Genomic DNA, 16,161 nt, shown 5'->3' on the forward strand with positions numbered 1-16,161 from the left:
CGGTGTCCAATAAACTGCATGGCTTCTCAAGGCATGGCCTCTCAGCTTTTCTAGCATTCCCTTAGTGTTGGAACATGTTCCCTGTCCAAAGCTCCGACTGGACCCAGTTGGAGCAGCGTGCAAGTTCTTTCCACTCCATGTGCACTCTTTGATCGCACTCCCCATAGCTGTGCACAGCAGCCATTCATAGCCACGCACGTCCAGGATGCTTCTGGCTTAGGCTCTTGCAAACAACCGTTGGGTAGCACACATGAAGAGGGTGCGCAGAATGGACAGAGCATACACCTGGTAGTTGTGAACAGGGGACGAAGGGCGAATAGCTCCAACACTGAGGAGAGGCTAGTGAAACGGATTTCCCCCTTGTAAATGTTGATTGAGTTCAGGAGTGTTAAAAAATATGGTAGTCATTGGTATGATAAACGACGTGTGTAGCGATTAAAACAACAACTCACTGTTCCAGGCCTTAGCCCTTCTTGAAGCTGTGCTGCATACTGACACACAGAAACTATACCTTGATAATATAGATGCCATTTTGTGATTATGTGCGTAATGGTTGTAAACTTCTTCTAGATTAAAAACAATTAAAAAACAACGAATGATAAATTACAGTGCTGTTATACATCAAGGTGTCAAACATATACAAGTATGAAGTATGACATCATACTGTCAGGACACATCAGACTCATGCATTTATGCATTTCGTGGTCATGCTTCATGAGTATGAAGTCAACAGACGACAAAACTCTCATGAATCTCACTGGACAGCAAAGGGAGGCCTTTTACCTGGAAAATACCGCCACGGAGAGGAGAGAGACAAGCCATGATATGAAAATAATCAAATAATTGTTTGCTGGGTGCAAACCATCACTACAAAAAAATGAGAATATCAGATTTTAAGACTGAAACCCCTTGTATTCTGTAATGGTGAAAATTAGACATCTTTTTATAAACACAGATTTGTCATTTCATAACAATTTCATTTTGTCATTTCATAACAATCTATTATAATATATCATTTAGATTAATATAAGAGAGAGTATACCAGTACATTCTCAAAAACCTTGACACCATAATTTTTAGCAAGTTACTTACTGGGTTAAAAACATAACTGTACTTACTCAAACACACACAAAGGGAAAATAGGCTGATCAGATAAACAAGTACCGGTATATTTACAGTCCAAATTCTACACAGCTCTTTCCAAGAATCCCATAGTTTTATTTTGTATCTAAAAGTGAAAAATGTAGGTTTAAAGTCCATGGGGCTTGTTCACACTATGGCACTTCTCCTCACTTTGCTGATCGCCACCAATCAGCAAAGCGCTGTTACTAATGTATCCCTATGGGATAATCCTCACTGCAAACGTGCTTCATGCAGCATTTTTCAGGCAATCACAATGTGATTCTCGTTCTCTTGCCTTTGCAATCTGAGTGTAGAGAAATGGTGTAGCGCTCTGGCTCTTAAGGTGGCCAAACATCTAGCGATTTTGCAGCCCAATTGACCATCCAATTTGATAATTTTATGCCGCAACAGGCATGCCCGATTGACGATGAATGTATCAATCCAGCAAGCTGGAAAATCTTGGGGCTGGGTTGATCAGAGATGCAGCGATAACAGCATGTGATATCGAGATAAGCGACAAACACAACCCCCTGTCGCTGTCTCCCCAAACGTTAACCATGTTGACCAAGAGACTGATCTCTCTCCGATATAATCTGATCAGAGAGAGATGTGTTGGCTGCCCATACATTGTTCCTGCTGCTTCTTCTGTCACATAATCACATCGCAAATGTGCCACATGCTGTGCGCAGCAGCCATGTGGGATGTATGGGTGCTTTTAAGAGTACACACATTAAAGTTGGCTGCGGAAGTCAACTCAGCCGAGCAATGGCCGATTGATTTAATATCACCGATGTCCACTCGCTGCGTGACGTCACGTATGGGCTGCTCCATCGGCCCTCCACCCCCTTGCATTGAAACAGAGCACGCAGTCAGCCTGCAGCATCTGTATAGCTTTGGCCCAGCGATGTTACCCAAGGGATACGAGACAAATAAAGCCTAGTTCTAAGTAGGATTGAAACTTAAATATATGTTTATTTCATAATGCTACCCATCACTTTGGGTACCCTTTAAAGAGAATCTGTATTGTTAAAATCGCACAAAAGTAAACATACCAGTGCGTTAGGGGACATCTCCTATTACCCTCTGTCACAATTTCGCCGCTCCTCGCCGCATTAAAAGTGGTTAAAAACAGTTTTAAAAAGTTTGTTTATAAACAAACAAAATGGCCACCAAAACAGGAAGTAGGTTGATGTACAGTATGTCCACACATAGAAAATACATCCATACACAAGCAGGCTGTATACAGCCTTCCTTTTGAATCTCAAGAGATCATTTGTGTGTTTCTTTCCCCCTGTTCTCATGCACTGAAGTTTCAGGCTGCTCTTTTTTCTCCTGCAAACAGCTTTGCCCTTGTCTGTAATTCCTCAGTATGTGAAAGCCCAGCCAGCTCAGAGGAGGATTTATCCAGCTTGTAAAAGATAAGAGAGAAGCTGCTCTAATCTAAACAATACACAGGCAGTGTGCATAGAGGGGCCTGGAAGGGGGATTTCATAGCAGAACCACAACACTGAAGAACTTGGCAGCCTTCCAGACACAGGCTGACAAGTCTGACAAGAGAGAGATAAGTTGATTTATTACAGAGACTGTGATAGCAGAAAGTGCTGCACTAAGCCAGAACACATTAGAATAGCTTTTGGAACTTGTAGGATGATAAAAAACAGGATGCAATTTTTGTTACGGAGTCTCTTTAAGTACAGTAATCCATTTGTCACACAAAGTGGATGAAAAACAAAGGTGTACCCTCCCATCTTGGATGTCTGCATACTGTTATCTGGCCATTGCAGCCTAGTGCCCCTCCAAATAACAGTGGCAAATGTAAACAGTACCGCAGACATTTTTTGTTTACCTGAAGAAGTAAGAAAGTTTATAGAAGCAGGGCATCTACTAGTCAGGGAGGGGTTTCCAACACCACAGCAACACACTGCTGTAGGACACAGTGGCCAGCCACGCACTGCTGTAGGACACAGTGGCCAGCCACACACTGCTGCAGGACACAGTGGTCAGCCACCCACTGCTGCAGGACACAGTGGCCAGCCACGCACTGCTGCAGGACACAGTGGCCAGCCACGCACTGCTGCAGGACACAGTGGCCAGCCACGCACTGCTGCAGGACACAGTGGCCAGCCACGCACTGCTGCAGGACACAGTGGCCAGCCACGCACTGCTGCAGGACACAGTGGCCAGCCACGCACTGCTGCAGGACACAGTGGCCAGCCACGCACTGCTGCAGGACACAGTGGCCAGCCACGCACTGCTGCAGGACACAGTGGCCAGCCACGCACTGCTGCAGGACACAGTGGCCAGCCACGCACTGCTGCAGGACACAGTGGCCAGCCACGCACTACTGCTGGACACAGTGGCCAGCCACGCACTACTGCAGGACACAGTGGCCAGCCACGCACTACTGCAGGACACAGTGGCCAGCCACGCACTACTGCAGGACACAGTGGCCAGCCACGCACTGCTGTAGGATACAGTGGCCAGCCACGCACTGCTGTAGGATACAGTGGCCAGCCACGCACTGCTGTAGGACACAGTGGCCAGCCACGCACTGCTGTAGGACACAGTGGCCAATTTGCTGTATTCAGATGCAGTTTTTGAAGCACCTGCACTTCAATGCATAAAAATAGTGTATATACTGTATTAATGATACTTTTAGAGGCAGCCATCTTTATCACTTTGTATTGCTCCTCTACCTTTAATAAGGTTTTCCAAGTAACCAGAATTTCAACAATCTTGATTGTACATTCTTACCACTTCTATGTAACACCTGCTCAACATATATTCACTCAGTTTGCTCTTCTACTACACCTACACACCTACACACCTACACACACACACACACACACACACACACACACACACACGTGTGAACCCATTTGCTTAATATCCTATACTGTGACAAGTAAGGAACTATCATATGTAAAGGGAATTGCTTACTAAGGAAAAAACACAAAGATATAGTTACCTTCCATAAACATCTCTCCAATTACCATATTTATTTCATGCCCTTAGTTCAAGTTTATGCAGTGAAAAATGATATCTGGAGTAGTTCTGATTATTGCCACTCCTTGAACTACCATTTCCAATGAGCTCATTAATTTTGCAATTGCTAATACTGGAAATGTGTCCTAGTAATAATATAATTGCCACTAATGGCACAGTCAGTTTTCTGAGTAAGCTAGCTGATTACAAAGCACACAGTGCACAACTGGTAAGAGAAAGGATTGAAAATCGGAGGCGCTGCCCAAGGCCCAGCTGTGACCTACATTTTAGTTTCTGACCTTGAGATACAGGTTTGAGTGTTGCTGCCATTTCATTATTGTGGCTGGATGGTGTAATGGTTAAGGGCTCTGCCTCTGACGCAGGAGACCAGGGTTCGAATCTCGGCTCTGCCTGTTCAGTAAGCCAGCACCTATTCAGTAGGAGACCTTTGGCAAGTCTCCCTAACACTGCTATTGCCTATAGAGCGCGCCCTAGTGGCTGCTGCTCTGGCGCTTTGAGTCCGCCAGGAGAAAAGCGCGATATAAATGTTATTTGTCTTGTCTTTGACTTATTTAATGCAATTATGTAATATCATTTATTAAAATATAAAATATGAAAATAAATATGCTAAAACAGTTTTGATTTGATATTCTCAACAGAGAAAAAAAAAGTTACAGAAATGTATTGCTTATAATAGCTAACAAGACGCTTTTGATTTATAAGCTCTTTACCATGGCATCTGACTGGATGATATAGGTTCATAATTAAACAAACTTTTGTTTTGTTATTTTTTTCGTTTTTTTTTTTCAGTTTTTAGGCTTATAAATTATCTTGTGACAGTTTTTCCTTTGCTTTTCATCATACAGTTATGAATGTACTATGCTGTGGCGCGGACATTATTTGCAGACAAAGATGACCATATGCCATTAGAATTTTTTTTCAGTAGATCAGACGTTAGATTCTATATAAATAATAAGTGTTATGAAAATCTACTGAAACTATGGCATCCAAATATTGATCAGATATAGACTGGATGTGCCTAGTTCTTTGTGTGCTTGTCCTGCTAGGAACAGCCAGGAGTGCGGGTGACAGAGGTAAAGTGGGCCAGAAGCGCTGCATGAGATTGTGCATAGATTTGTACTGCGTCACTCAAATAAAACTAGAAGCTGCAGCTGGAAGATCAACATTAAGCCTTGCACACAAGAGAATAAATGTCATCTGCCAACGCTTGGCTGAGATGATGCTCCAGGATGATCGCTGGCCAAGGCATGGAGGGAGGTTGGGGGCTGCTGTACACACACTAGCCATCAAGCATGTGAACAAGTCCTTAGATGGGTTTTCTGATGAAAGTGGTGCATGGTGGTAGAACTGATTGACTTAATATGTTCCTTGTTAGCCCACATAGGGGTTGGGCCACAGATAGAGGTGTCTGAGGGGACTGCAGCCAACAGTAATGTGATTACTTTGGCTCGTATCAAACAAGCTCTGCCAGTGACAGATTGCGCAGGACTAGAGGAAGATTTCACCCTGGAGTTAGGCTTCAAAGTGTTAATTAGGGCTTTGCTCACATCTGAAATCGAAATCGCTGACGGCGACGGTGATTTTTTTAGGGCGTTTTATTTTTCTCCTCCCGGCCCTTAGCTGCGCGTTGTGATTTTGTAAAAAGCGCTTTTCAAAGCGCGTTTGCAGAGCGATTTGTTTCTTCACTTCCTGACGCAAGTCAGGAAGTAAACTCTTTGACCCGGAAAATAATAAATACAATGTATTCTTAAACCGCTGAGGAGATCGCTATACCAAGCGCTTTTTCAAGCGCTTTCGATTTCCCTATATCTTTCAATGTGCAAAAACCCTCAGAAAATGCTACAGGCAGTGCTTTGCTGAGCGGATCGGAAACGAACCACTCATATGTGAACTCTCTCATAGGCATTGCATTACAAGCGCTTTAGGGCGATTTAAAAAAAAATCGCCCTAAAAAGAACAAAGTTAGATTTTTGGTTGTGAGAACCATATTTATGATAGTTATTTGCTCTCAGAATGCCAAGCATCTCAGGGTGACCCAAAATTTCTAAGGAACAGTATGGGGGACAAAAGATACCAAAAAGCCCCCCCTACCAACACATTCAACATATTAGGGATTGTGAAAAAACCCAACATTGTTCTTAGCAATATGGTTCTGTCAGTCTACCCTAATACACTGGTTTCTATGAGCCCAAGGATACTGATTAAATTTACCCAAGCATATATTTATCTGCTGCCGAAGCTGCATGCTTGCATCCATTGGTCAAAAGCAAGTAGTTTTAAGGCAATGCTAAGCTGTAGTGAAGCATATAGCTAATTAAAGTAAACTATCACTTAATTTTGAAAACATATATCTTTGCAAAAGGCCACATGACATATCACATGCTCTTTGGTATGCCTGATGCGTTTCCTAATACTTTGCTTTACTGGAATGTATGGTTCTGGTCAGTCAAAGGTCCCTAGTACATGTTATTTATCGTGCATTTAAAATTGAAGTATGAACTGCAAGTATAATGGCAAACTCTCCATGTACACCAGGATGTGTTGCAAGTTCTGGACTATCATGTTTTCATATGCATGCTGCATGTTATTCCACTGACTCACTAAACTTTGGCTCATGATTGAAACTGTAGGACTAAGAGACCAGTGTACAAAAGTGCTCCAATTTGTTAGCTTGTTTTAATTTTAAAAACTTTGCTTTTCCTATGAACAAACGGAGTATTAGAACATCTAGCAATATATATGGCAACAGTGGTGCTTTCTTTGTGCTCCTGCATTATGGATTAGATGTTACAGCAGCTGTTTGCCTGGCAAATATTTTAGGAATACAATAGTTTCACAGATTTGGATGATCTACAGTAACCTAATCTGGACAAGTTGTATCACACTTTCAGATTGTGGCCTTTTGGTCCTATATTGTGACCTGATGAACTAAGGGTCACTTTCAGTTGAGAAAACTGGTTAGCCAACCGTGGAATAATCTCATCTGAGATTGATTCTTGCAGATTAGCCCATATGGGTTGGTCGGCTGAAGAGCTTTTGTCCCACTGAGAACCGGGGACCAGGGCCGAGCCTGGGCGGGTGCTGCGGGTGCAAGGCACCCAGGCGCCTGCCTCTGAGAGGCGCCGCCCGGCCGCCGCTCGCTCGCTCCCTCCCTCCCTCTAGCCGCCGGCGCCGCGTCAGACCTCGATCAGGCGGGCGGGCGCTAGGACCTAGCACGCCGCACTGATATGCGGAAGTGACATCACTTCCGCATATAGAGCGGGTGCGCCTGGCGCCTTCTTACTGGTCGGGTCGCCCGCTGATTGAGGTCTGAAGCTGCTGCAAGGTGAGGAGGGAGCGGCAGCAGAGGCAGCAGCGGCGGGAGGGGAGGGTTGGGTGCGCTCCTGTCACTACCTAAAACGGGGACCCTATACCCCCTGGCTACCTATCCTGGGCACATATTACCCCCTGGCTACCTATCCTGGGCACATATTACCCCCCTGGCTACCTATCCTGGGCACATATTACCCCCTGGCTACCTATCCTGGGCACATATTACCCTCTGGCTACCTATCCTGGGCACATATTACCCCCTGGCTACCTATCCTGGGCACATATTACCCCCTGGCTACCTATCCTGGGCACATATTACCCCCTGGCTACCTATCCTGGGCACATATTACCCCCTGGCTACCTATCCTGGGCACATATTACCCCCTGGCTACCTATCCTGGGCACATATTACCCCCTGGCTACCTATCCTGGGCACATATTACCCTCTGGCTACCTATCCTGGGCACATATTACCCCCTGGCTACCTATCCTGGGCACATATTACCCCCTGGCTACCTATCCTGGGCACATATTACCCCCTGGCTACCTATCCTGGGCACATATTACCCCCTGGCTACCTATCCTGGGCACATATTACCCTCTGGCTACCTATCCTGGGCACATATTACCCCCTGGCTACCTATCCTGGGCACATAATACCCCCTGGCTACCTATCCTGGGCACATAATACCCCCTGGCTACCTATCCTGGGCACATATACCCCCTGGCTACCTATCCTGGGCACATATACCCCCTGGCTACCTATCCTGGGCACATATACCCCCTGGCTACCTATCCTGGGCACATATACCCCCTGGCTACCTATCCCGGGCACATATACCCCCTGGCTACCTATCCCGGGCACATATACCCCCTGGCTACCTATCCCGGGCACATATACCCCCTGGCTACCTATCCCGGGCACATATACCCCCTGGCTACCTATCCCGGGCACATATACCCCCTGGCTACCTATCCCGGGCACATATACCCCCTGGCTACCTATCCCGGGCACATATACCCCCTGGCTACCTATCCCGGGCACATATACCCCCTGGCTACCTATCCCGGGCACATATACCCCCTGGCTACCTATCCCGGGCACATATACCCCCTGGCTACCTATCCCGGGCACATATACCCCCTGGCTACCTATCCCGGGGACACTGGCTGTTTGTCATTATGTGCATTTGCTGGTGAAAAGCAGTCTCTTGTTATGTGCATTTGCTGGTGAAAAGCAGTCTCTTGTTATGTGCATTTGCTGGTGAAAAGCAGTCTCTCGTTATGTGCATTTACATGGGGAAAAGCAGTCTCTCGTTATGTGCATTTACATGGGGAAAAGCAGTCTCTCGTTATGTGCATTTACATGGGGAAAAGCAGTCTCTTATGTGCATTTAGTGGGGAATTTTTGTCAGTAAAAATAATCTTTTGTCAGTAAATTTTTAGGTATTTGTCAGTAAAAAATAACGTGAAAGGTTGGCAACACTGGCAGGCTGTGTGGCGCAACGGGAAAGATACAGGCAGCCCACCTTGGGCTTGGCAGGGGGGAGGAGCCGACGTCAGCGAGCGAGAGTAGGGTGGCCGCAGGCAGCCATAAATACGCAGTGTGTGACTGCGTCGCACTCGCAGAGCCTCTCAGCCTGAGTCAGTCCAGAGACTAGCAGACTGTCACTCGCAGGAAGCCAAAGCCAGCCAGGAGCAAGCCCATGGAAGAGGGGTAGGAATGGGGTATCACATGCATGCGTAAAGAGGTGGAAGGTGTGGGTGTGATTAGGAAGGACATGGGTGTGGTTATGTGGTTGGGCGTGGTTAATTTAACCACTCCCATAGGCGCCAGAGAAAATCTTGCACCCAGGTGCCAGGCACCCCAGGCTCACCCCTGCCGGGGACCAGGTCTTTCCAGCGATCTTCCTCCACAAGATGTACTGGCACATATGCTCCTCCGTCCACTGAACTTCAGTCCTGGATCAGATGCATTTCCACTCCTCGCAAATTGTCTATTGAGTGCGCTCTCCCCCTCCCCTTCCTTTTCCCCCCTTGTCCTATACAGATATCTTCACCACCCAGAGTGGCTTTTAAAGGAGCAGCACCAACATACTTTGCCTATACTTTACATCAGTATTGCCAAGATCGCTCACTCTGTCGAGTACAGAGGTCAAACAACCCTTCCTTCCTCAACTTTCAGTTGAGGTTAGAAGTTCAGTTGGTACCTCCATTTACTAAGTAGAGGAGACAAACATGCAATTCATTTTTCTCCCAGGTGATATTTTCATACTTTTTCAATAAAATGCCTTTGAGACTACCAGCAAGCAAAAACATTTTCAGAATAATTCTCTCCTAGGGAAAAAATTGAAAAAAAGTGAATTGCATATGAGCTTATCAGTCTTGACAGAGCTGCTCTTTGTATGTGTAGCACATGCTGCAAAATTGCTTCAACTTCCTTACAACACTACTATCAAACAGCCCATTATATAATTTTTATGTATTTATGTAGCGCTGACATCGTATGTAGCACTTTATACATATAATTTTTAACTGCATACAAATGAAAAAAAGGTGTGTGCTCAGACCAGGTATCACCCGACTTACATACTAGCTGCCAGTTGTCTATTGACTAATTAAAATAGTGCAACATATGCATATAGCATAAGCTAATTAGCTACAACTCTAGGCCTTTAGAACTCCACAATAAAAAAAAATGTAAAACTGAAAAATGGTTGAATAGCATTAAGATGTTGTCAATAAGTATCCCAGGTTTAGCCAGAACATTTCACCAGACTAAAGTGACTCCTCATTTCATGCAGCTCACATTCACAGTTCTAATATCAATTAAACCTTTTATACAAGCTAGATAAAAGTATGACAGGAAGGAGGATTTGTGCCAGTAAATAGAGTCAGTGAGATGTGTCAGTAAATGTTAGTCTACCTGTGATGTTATAGTCAGTAAATATGGCAGTTGGAGGGTGTGGCAATAAGTATGACAGGAAGGAGTATTTGTGCCAGTAAATATGGCAGGAAAATTGGTGTGTGTCAGCAAATATGGCAGGTAATGGGGCGTAGTTGGTAATGACATTTAGCAGGTCTGTGAGTCAGTAAATATTTCAGTAAGTGGTCTGTGCTTCAGTAAAATAGCCAGCTGCTGGAGTGTCTGTCAGTAAATATAGCAGACAATGGGTGCGCTTCAGTAATTATGACAGTTGTTGTGGTGTAAGTCAGTAATTATGGCAGTCCACGGAGTAACGTCAATGTCAGGAAGGCGAGTATGCATCAGTAAATATAATAGTCAAGCACTGGATTATGGTAGTAAAACGTGCAAGCAATGTAGTTTTATCAGTAAATATGGCAGGACTCAGTGGACTCTGTGTCAGTAAACTGCAACCAGTTAGTGGTGCATCCGTATTATGGTAAGCAATGGAGTATGTTAGTAAAAAGGTAGGTAATGTAGTGTTCATCAGTAAATATGGATGTTTGTCAGTAATCCAGTAAAGTGTGTAACTTATAATGGAAGTCAATGAGGTATGTGTCAGTAATTATGGCAGCCATTAGATTGTGTCAGTAAATATGGCAGACAATTGGGTGCTCATCATTTATTATGGCAGTCAATTAAGTGTGTGTCAGTAATTATGGCAATCAGAGTGTGTCAATGAATAGTGAGCCACTGGAGCCTATCAGTAAATATGGCAGACAATTGAGTGTTCATCATTATTATGGAAGTCACTGGAGTGAGTATCAGCAATATTGCATCTGGTGCACTGTATAAACGCTGTATTTGCTTATGTAGTTATAGATTTACACACAAAAGACTAGATTATGGGATGAAACCATAGGCAAAATAGACAGCACAAATCACAATTTAAATACAGATTACTTACAGTCTTTTTATGCTAGACTCCTGTGGGATGGGTGGTTTGGAGTGAATGAGGGGTGGCGATTGTGGTAGTCTGGTTTCCTCATCTTGTTCTTCACTATATGTACATATATATAAAAAAAAAGATAAAAAAAAAAAAACCACTTAAAATAATCCTGAAATAAACCTGGAAAAAAAATGTACATAAGAATCAGAATCATTTTTATCTGACCAAATAAGTTTGCACTTATAAGGAATTTGATTTGACAGTTTCTTAATGCTAGGTACACACGTTATGATTTTCCGTACGATAGATGCATCCGACTGGTAAATTCCCTCATGTCCGATATTACTTCTGATAGATTCTGTGCTCGATTTCTCATAGAAGTGAATGGAAAAAGCTAAGAAAAACGAGAGAAGATAAGAGAATCGAGCACAGAATTGAGCTGAAAAAACGATCGGGTGGGAAAATCGAGCGGCAAATTGTAACGTGTGTACCCAGCATAACAGACACTGTGATACAAGGACCGGCAGTATAGGTATTACAAGTCAAGGACAGTATATGACTTAAATGGTAGCAAACAGGGAGCAGCCCTACAAGCTTGCTTTCTGCATTGATTTTCAAAATGGGGCTCTACTCCCCCCCCCACCCACCCCACCCCACCCCCCCTCCATTATACTCTAATTTACCAATGCAGTGGTTCAAGCAAAGTTACATGAAGAGGAGGCATATCAAGACCTACTGATGCACCTGTTGGGGCTCAATGAAGCCGGTTTATAGCAAAACCAGTGCAGCAGACAAGTGTGTAAGGCTTGATTTAGAGACAAATTGCATTTAGGGATCTGATCACAGGCTATAACTTCTTTGTTCACCTGCTTTAATCAGATCACACTTGTAAGGCTGCCATGTTCATAAAGAGGTGATCTGATTTACTATGTTGGCGGTTGTCACTTAAAGTCTTGGATCTCCTCTGGCGAATGACTCTTTACCCAAAAAGACAGCTGCTGCTGATTTCTGCTGCAGCTGCGGAATGCCATTGATGAAGCTGACTTCTCCACCATGCTACACTTTAAAATCTGGGAACTCTACTGGTGATCTAAGGTGGTGACCACGCTAATCATCACTTTAGAAATATGACTGATTTGCAATCATTATCATTAATAGTGACAATCACCCAACACTTCCACCTCCCACAAGCAGATGTCCTTCCATCATTTGAAACTCCGTCTTTAGCAGACACATCTGCTATTCCCCATATAGGACTGGACTTCCTCAGATTTCAGGTTATCTGTTTCCCTGTACCTACTCCTGACCTGATACTCAGATAGCCCAGTGCTGTCCTTTGGCCTCTACTTGACTTAGCTTGAATGTGTTCACTTGACCAGGAGTCCTACCTGGATATCCGCAATTCTATCCAATAAATAATGTTAATTATCCTGAGTCCAATCTTCAGTACATGTATTTTACTGCAGATGTGGTTACCAGTCTATTAGCTGTGGGTTTCATAACAAACTGTCCATTACTAATACTAAATGACCACCTCATACATGCTGCTAGACAGAGGCCGCCATTACAATCACCACCAACCCTACAAAAGTCTGCCCATCAGAAATATAATACTGATGAGGGGACATCATCCATATGCGTTAAGGACACAGCCATCTAGCTATTTTTAGGAGCAGTCTCCTGTATACACCCACTAGCTCTACCTTTTATAGTAGGTAAGCTCTTCCTGAAGCATGAAGACTTTGGCTTTTAGCTCGTTCCTCTCATGTAACACATCTCGAAGCTCCTGCAAAGTGAACCTGGGCCGACTGGAATCTTTAAGGTCAAAGGGCGCTTTGTCTGCATCAGGGATGGGGTCTTCACTGAGGACTTCAGTCTAAAAAAACAAAAACAAAGAAAATAAACAACAAAAGCATAAAATACTTACACCATTAAATATATTCAACTGCGTAAACAGTGAAATAATATATGTACAAATTCATAAACAGTGTGAGAACTGGAGAAGCCACAGGTACTGAGGCAGATCTGACACATCAGATATTACAGTATACCATAGACATAATCCATACAGACAGACCATGTTACCTTCTCATCCTTTGCTTCACCATTCTGCAGCTGATCTCCTCTCAGTCTCTCCCTCATCTTTCCAATCTCCAGTTTCATGTTAGTGGTTTCCTGTTCCCTAGCTTGGAGATAAGCCTCCAGCTCCACCTTCTGCTCTATCAGCGATTTGCCCTGTGCCTCCACCACTGTGATGCGGTGTCGCAAGTCATGGTTAATCTTCATGAGGCGACTTTGCTGTTGCTGCAACTGCAGAGCATCAAGAAAATAGAAGTATTACAGACCAAATGCATACTACAAGAAACATCCGGAAGTAAACCACAAATCTGGTGGAGGAAATACCCCAATATATTGCTTCAATCTGCAGGTGGATAGCGTTTCCATTCAATCAGCAAACTTCTCACAGCGACTGAAGTTCGTGCTGCATTTCTACTATTAGCCTCCATATCCCCCCACACGTCAGGTAATAATGAAACTAGAAGCCAAGAGAATTTACCTCACAGAATGAGTGCTACAATGAAACCCCGAACCCACCCTAAATGACTCCCAAATACCAAAATACTGTTTTCATATTTGACAACACTCCCTTTTAATAACTGCAACTGTCAAAAATGATCATGAATGGATGTCTTTATTCAGAGGAAATCAATACGGTTTTATTTTATACCGCACTAATAATTTAACTTTTAATTTAAGTTTTTAATCAGGTGAATATGAAATTTTAGCCATAAATATTTCATGTTTGCCATTTGTAGCCAGGAGGAGCAAATGATGAGTAAAAAACCTTGAACTATCAGTTCAGATTTACAGTTGGTTGGGCGATCAAACTATCTGAAAATACAGAGATGAGTGTGTGACAAAATTCACACACACACACACACACACACACACACACACACACACACACACACACACACACACACACACACACACACACACACACACACACACACACACACACACACACACACACACACACGTCTTGTATGTGTATGTATGTATCTATGTATGTGAGTGTGTGTCTGCATGTTTGTATACGTATGTATATGATTATGCAGGTGTGTGTGTTTGTGTATATGTTATGGACAAAACCAGAAATCAGCCAATTCTAGAATTGGCCGGCCGTTTCTAGAACTGGCCGATTAGACGTCGGCCAAAGTCCAAAATGCTGGGAATTTCTGACATTAGCCAGCCAGTTCTAGAAACGGCCAAAGTCAGTCGGCCGAGGAGAAGCAGAGCAGCGCGCAAACTACCCGCCCTGACCCATACACTTCACATGCGGAAGTAAGCAATGACGTCACTTCAGCATGGAAGTGTATGCGTCTTGCGGGTCGCGTGTACGCTGCTCTGCCTCTCCTTGCCTCTCCGGTCCAGGTCGTCCTGATGTGAGGTCTGACGAGCGGCAGTGGGGGAGAAGAGGTGATCGGCAGGCACTTCGGGACTTAGCCAGAACACGTTCTGGCCGGCCAAAGTCCTGAGGTAAAAGTTAATTTCCTACATTGCCCGCATTAGCTGGCCACTTCTAGATTTGACCGGCCAGGTTGTGGCCGTAACATGTATACGTACAGTATACTGTTTCCCTAAAAATAAAATAGGGTCTTATATTATTTTTTCATCCAAAAAATGCATTAAGACTTATTTTCAGGGGATGTCTTATGTTTCGATCTCCATTTTATTCCTGAACAGAAAAAAAAAATTAACACTTATTGAAACAGTCATGTCATCCCATTCTGGAGCAACATCATAACTCTCCAAACCCTGAATTTCATCATGAATTTCTTGTGACTCTACTTCCTTTTTCCATGTACAACAACAGTCTACATTTATTCATAAAAAAAAAAAACATTTTTTCATATACCCCCTGATGACCAGAAGTAGCCACAATGCTCTAATATACTATCCATGGACTTGGAAATGGGATTCCCGATCTGTATGTGAGAACCTGGCACTTGCCAACCCTTGCGGTATTGTATTGGGTCCCTTGGGGTCTATTGACCATTTTTCCAACTGATTGAATCGCTTTTCTTGTTTGGCCATTGGAGACTTTTGTCCCCCAGCCATTTGGTGTAGCGGAATCTCCTTTCCTGCCGGTTGTATGAGTTCTATGGATCCCTGACTCCCTTTTGGCTTGCTGTAGGTGGTTGCAGCGGTCCTCCTCCTGGTTTGCTGGCTTTTCTTGTTTACTGTAGCTGCCTGGACACTATGTACATTGATGTTTTATGAACTGTAATGAGGGCTTATAGCTTTATATAAGAAAACATTCAGCACCATTTATTTTACTATCATATAACACAGGGGAATGACGTGTATAACAAATAACAGGAGCCGGTTTTAATTACTTTGAGACGAAGAACTCCTGGCTTATGTGTTCAGTCCAGTTTCTACAGGTTATTTGCAGATCACTGCCCTTTGCTCAAGCTGCCTTGTTCATGATATCTTAGTAAATACGGCAATACTCACCGCTTCTACATCTTCACTCTTAAGTACAAGCTCTCTGTCTTTGGCTCTTATTTCATCTCTCTGCTTATCAACCACCTCTTTTAACTTTTTCATCACTTGCCTTTCTCTTTCCGACATGCCTAGAAGTGGGTAAAACAAATATCAAATGCATTGCAAAATGCTAAGTGTGCCAAGGTGAAGTATCGTAAAGCCACAACAGAAGGATATGGCATGTACAGGAATCTCAAATGCAAGAAACAGGAAGGACCCCAAAACATTCTTGTCCCTCTAAGAGAACAAGAGGACTGGGAGAGTCCAGATAATAGCTACATTGATTTTCATTCACATTAAACATTAAGTGTATGAA

General features: G+C 43.8%; 1 protein-coding gene across 2 annotated transcripts in view; it reads right to left on the bottom strand.

Moving 5' to 3' along the window:
- Positions 1-16,161, bottom strand: part of RILPL1 (Rab interacting lysosomal protein like 1) — an 82,213-nt gene that overhangs the window by 20,049 nt on the left and 46,003 nt on the right. For both annotated transcript variants that reach the window (XM_068244558.1, XM_068244567.1), the window contains exons 3-6: positions 15,816-15,934; positions 13,380-13,604; positions 12,998-13,170; positions 11,313-11,405 (exon numbers count right to left, since the gene is read on the bottom strand). In XM_068244558.1, coding sequence (XP_068100659.1) covers positions 11,313-11,405; positions 12,998-13,170; positions 13,380-13,604; positions 15,816-15,934 — 610 coding nt within the window. The remainder of the gene's footprint in view (positions 1-11,312; positions 11,406-12,997; positions 13,171-13,379; positions 13,605-15,815; positions 15,935-16,161) is intronic.

This window comes from Hyperolius riggenbachi, chromosome 1 (assembly GCF_040937935.1).
Source record: "Hyperolius riggenbachi isolate aHypRig1 chromosome 1, aHypRig1.pri, whole genome shotgun sequence".
In the NCBI taxonomy this organism is placed as follows: domain Eukaryota; kingdom Metazoa; phylum Chordata; class Amphibia; order Anura; family Hyperoliidae; genus Hyperolius; species Hyperolius riggenbachi.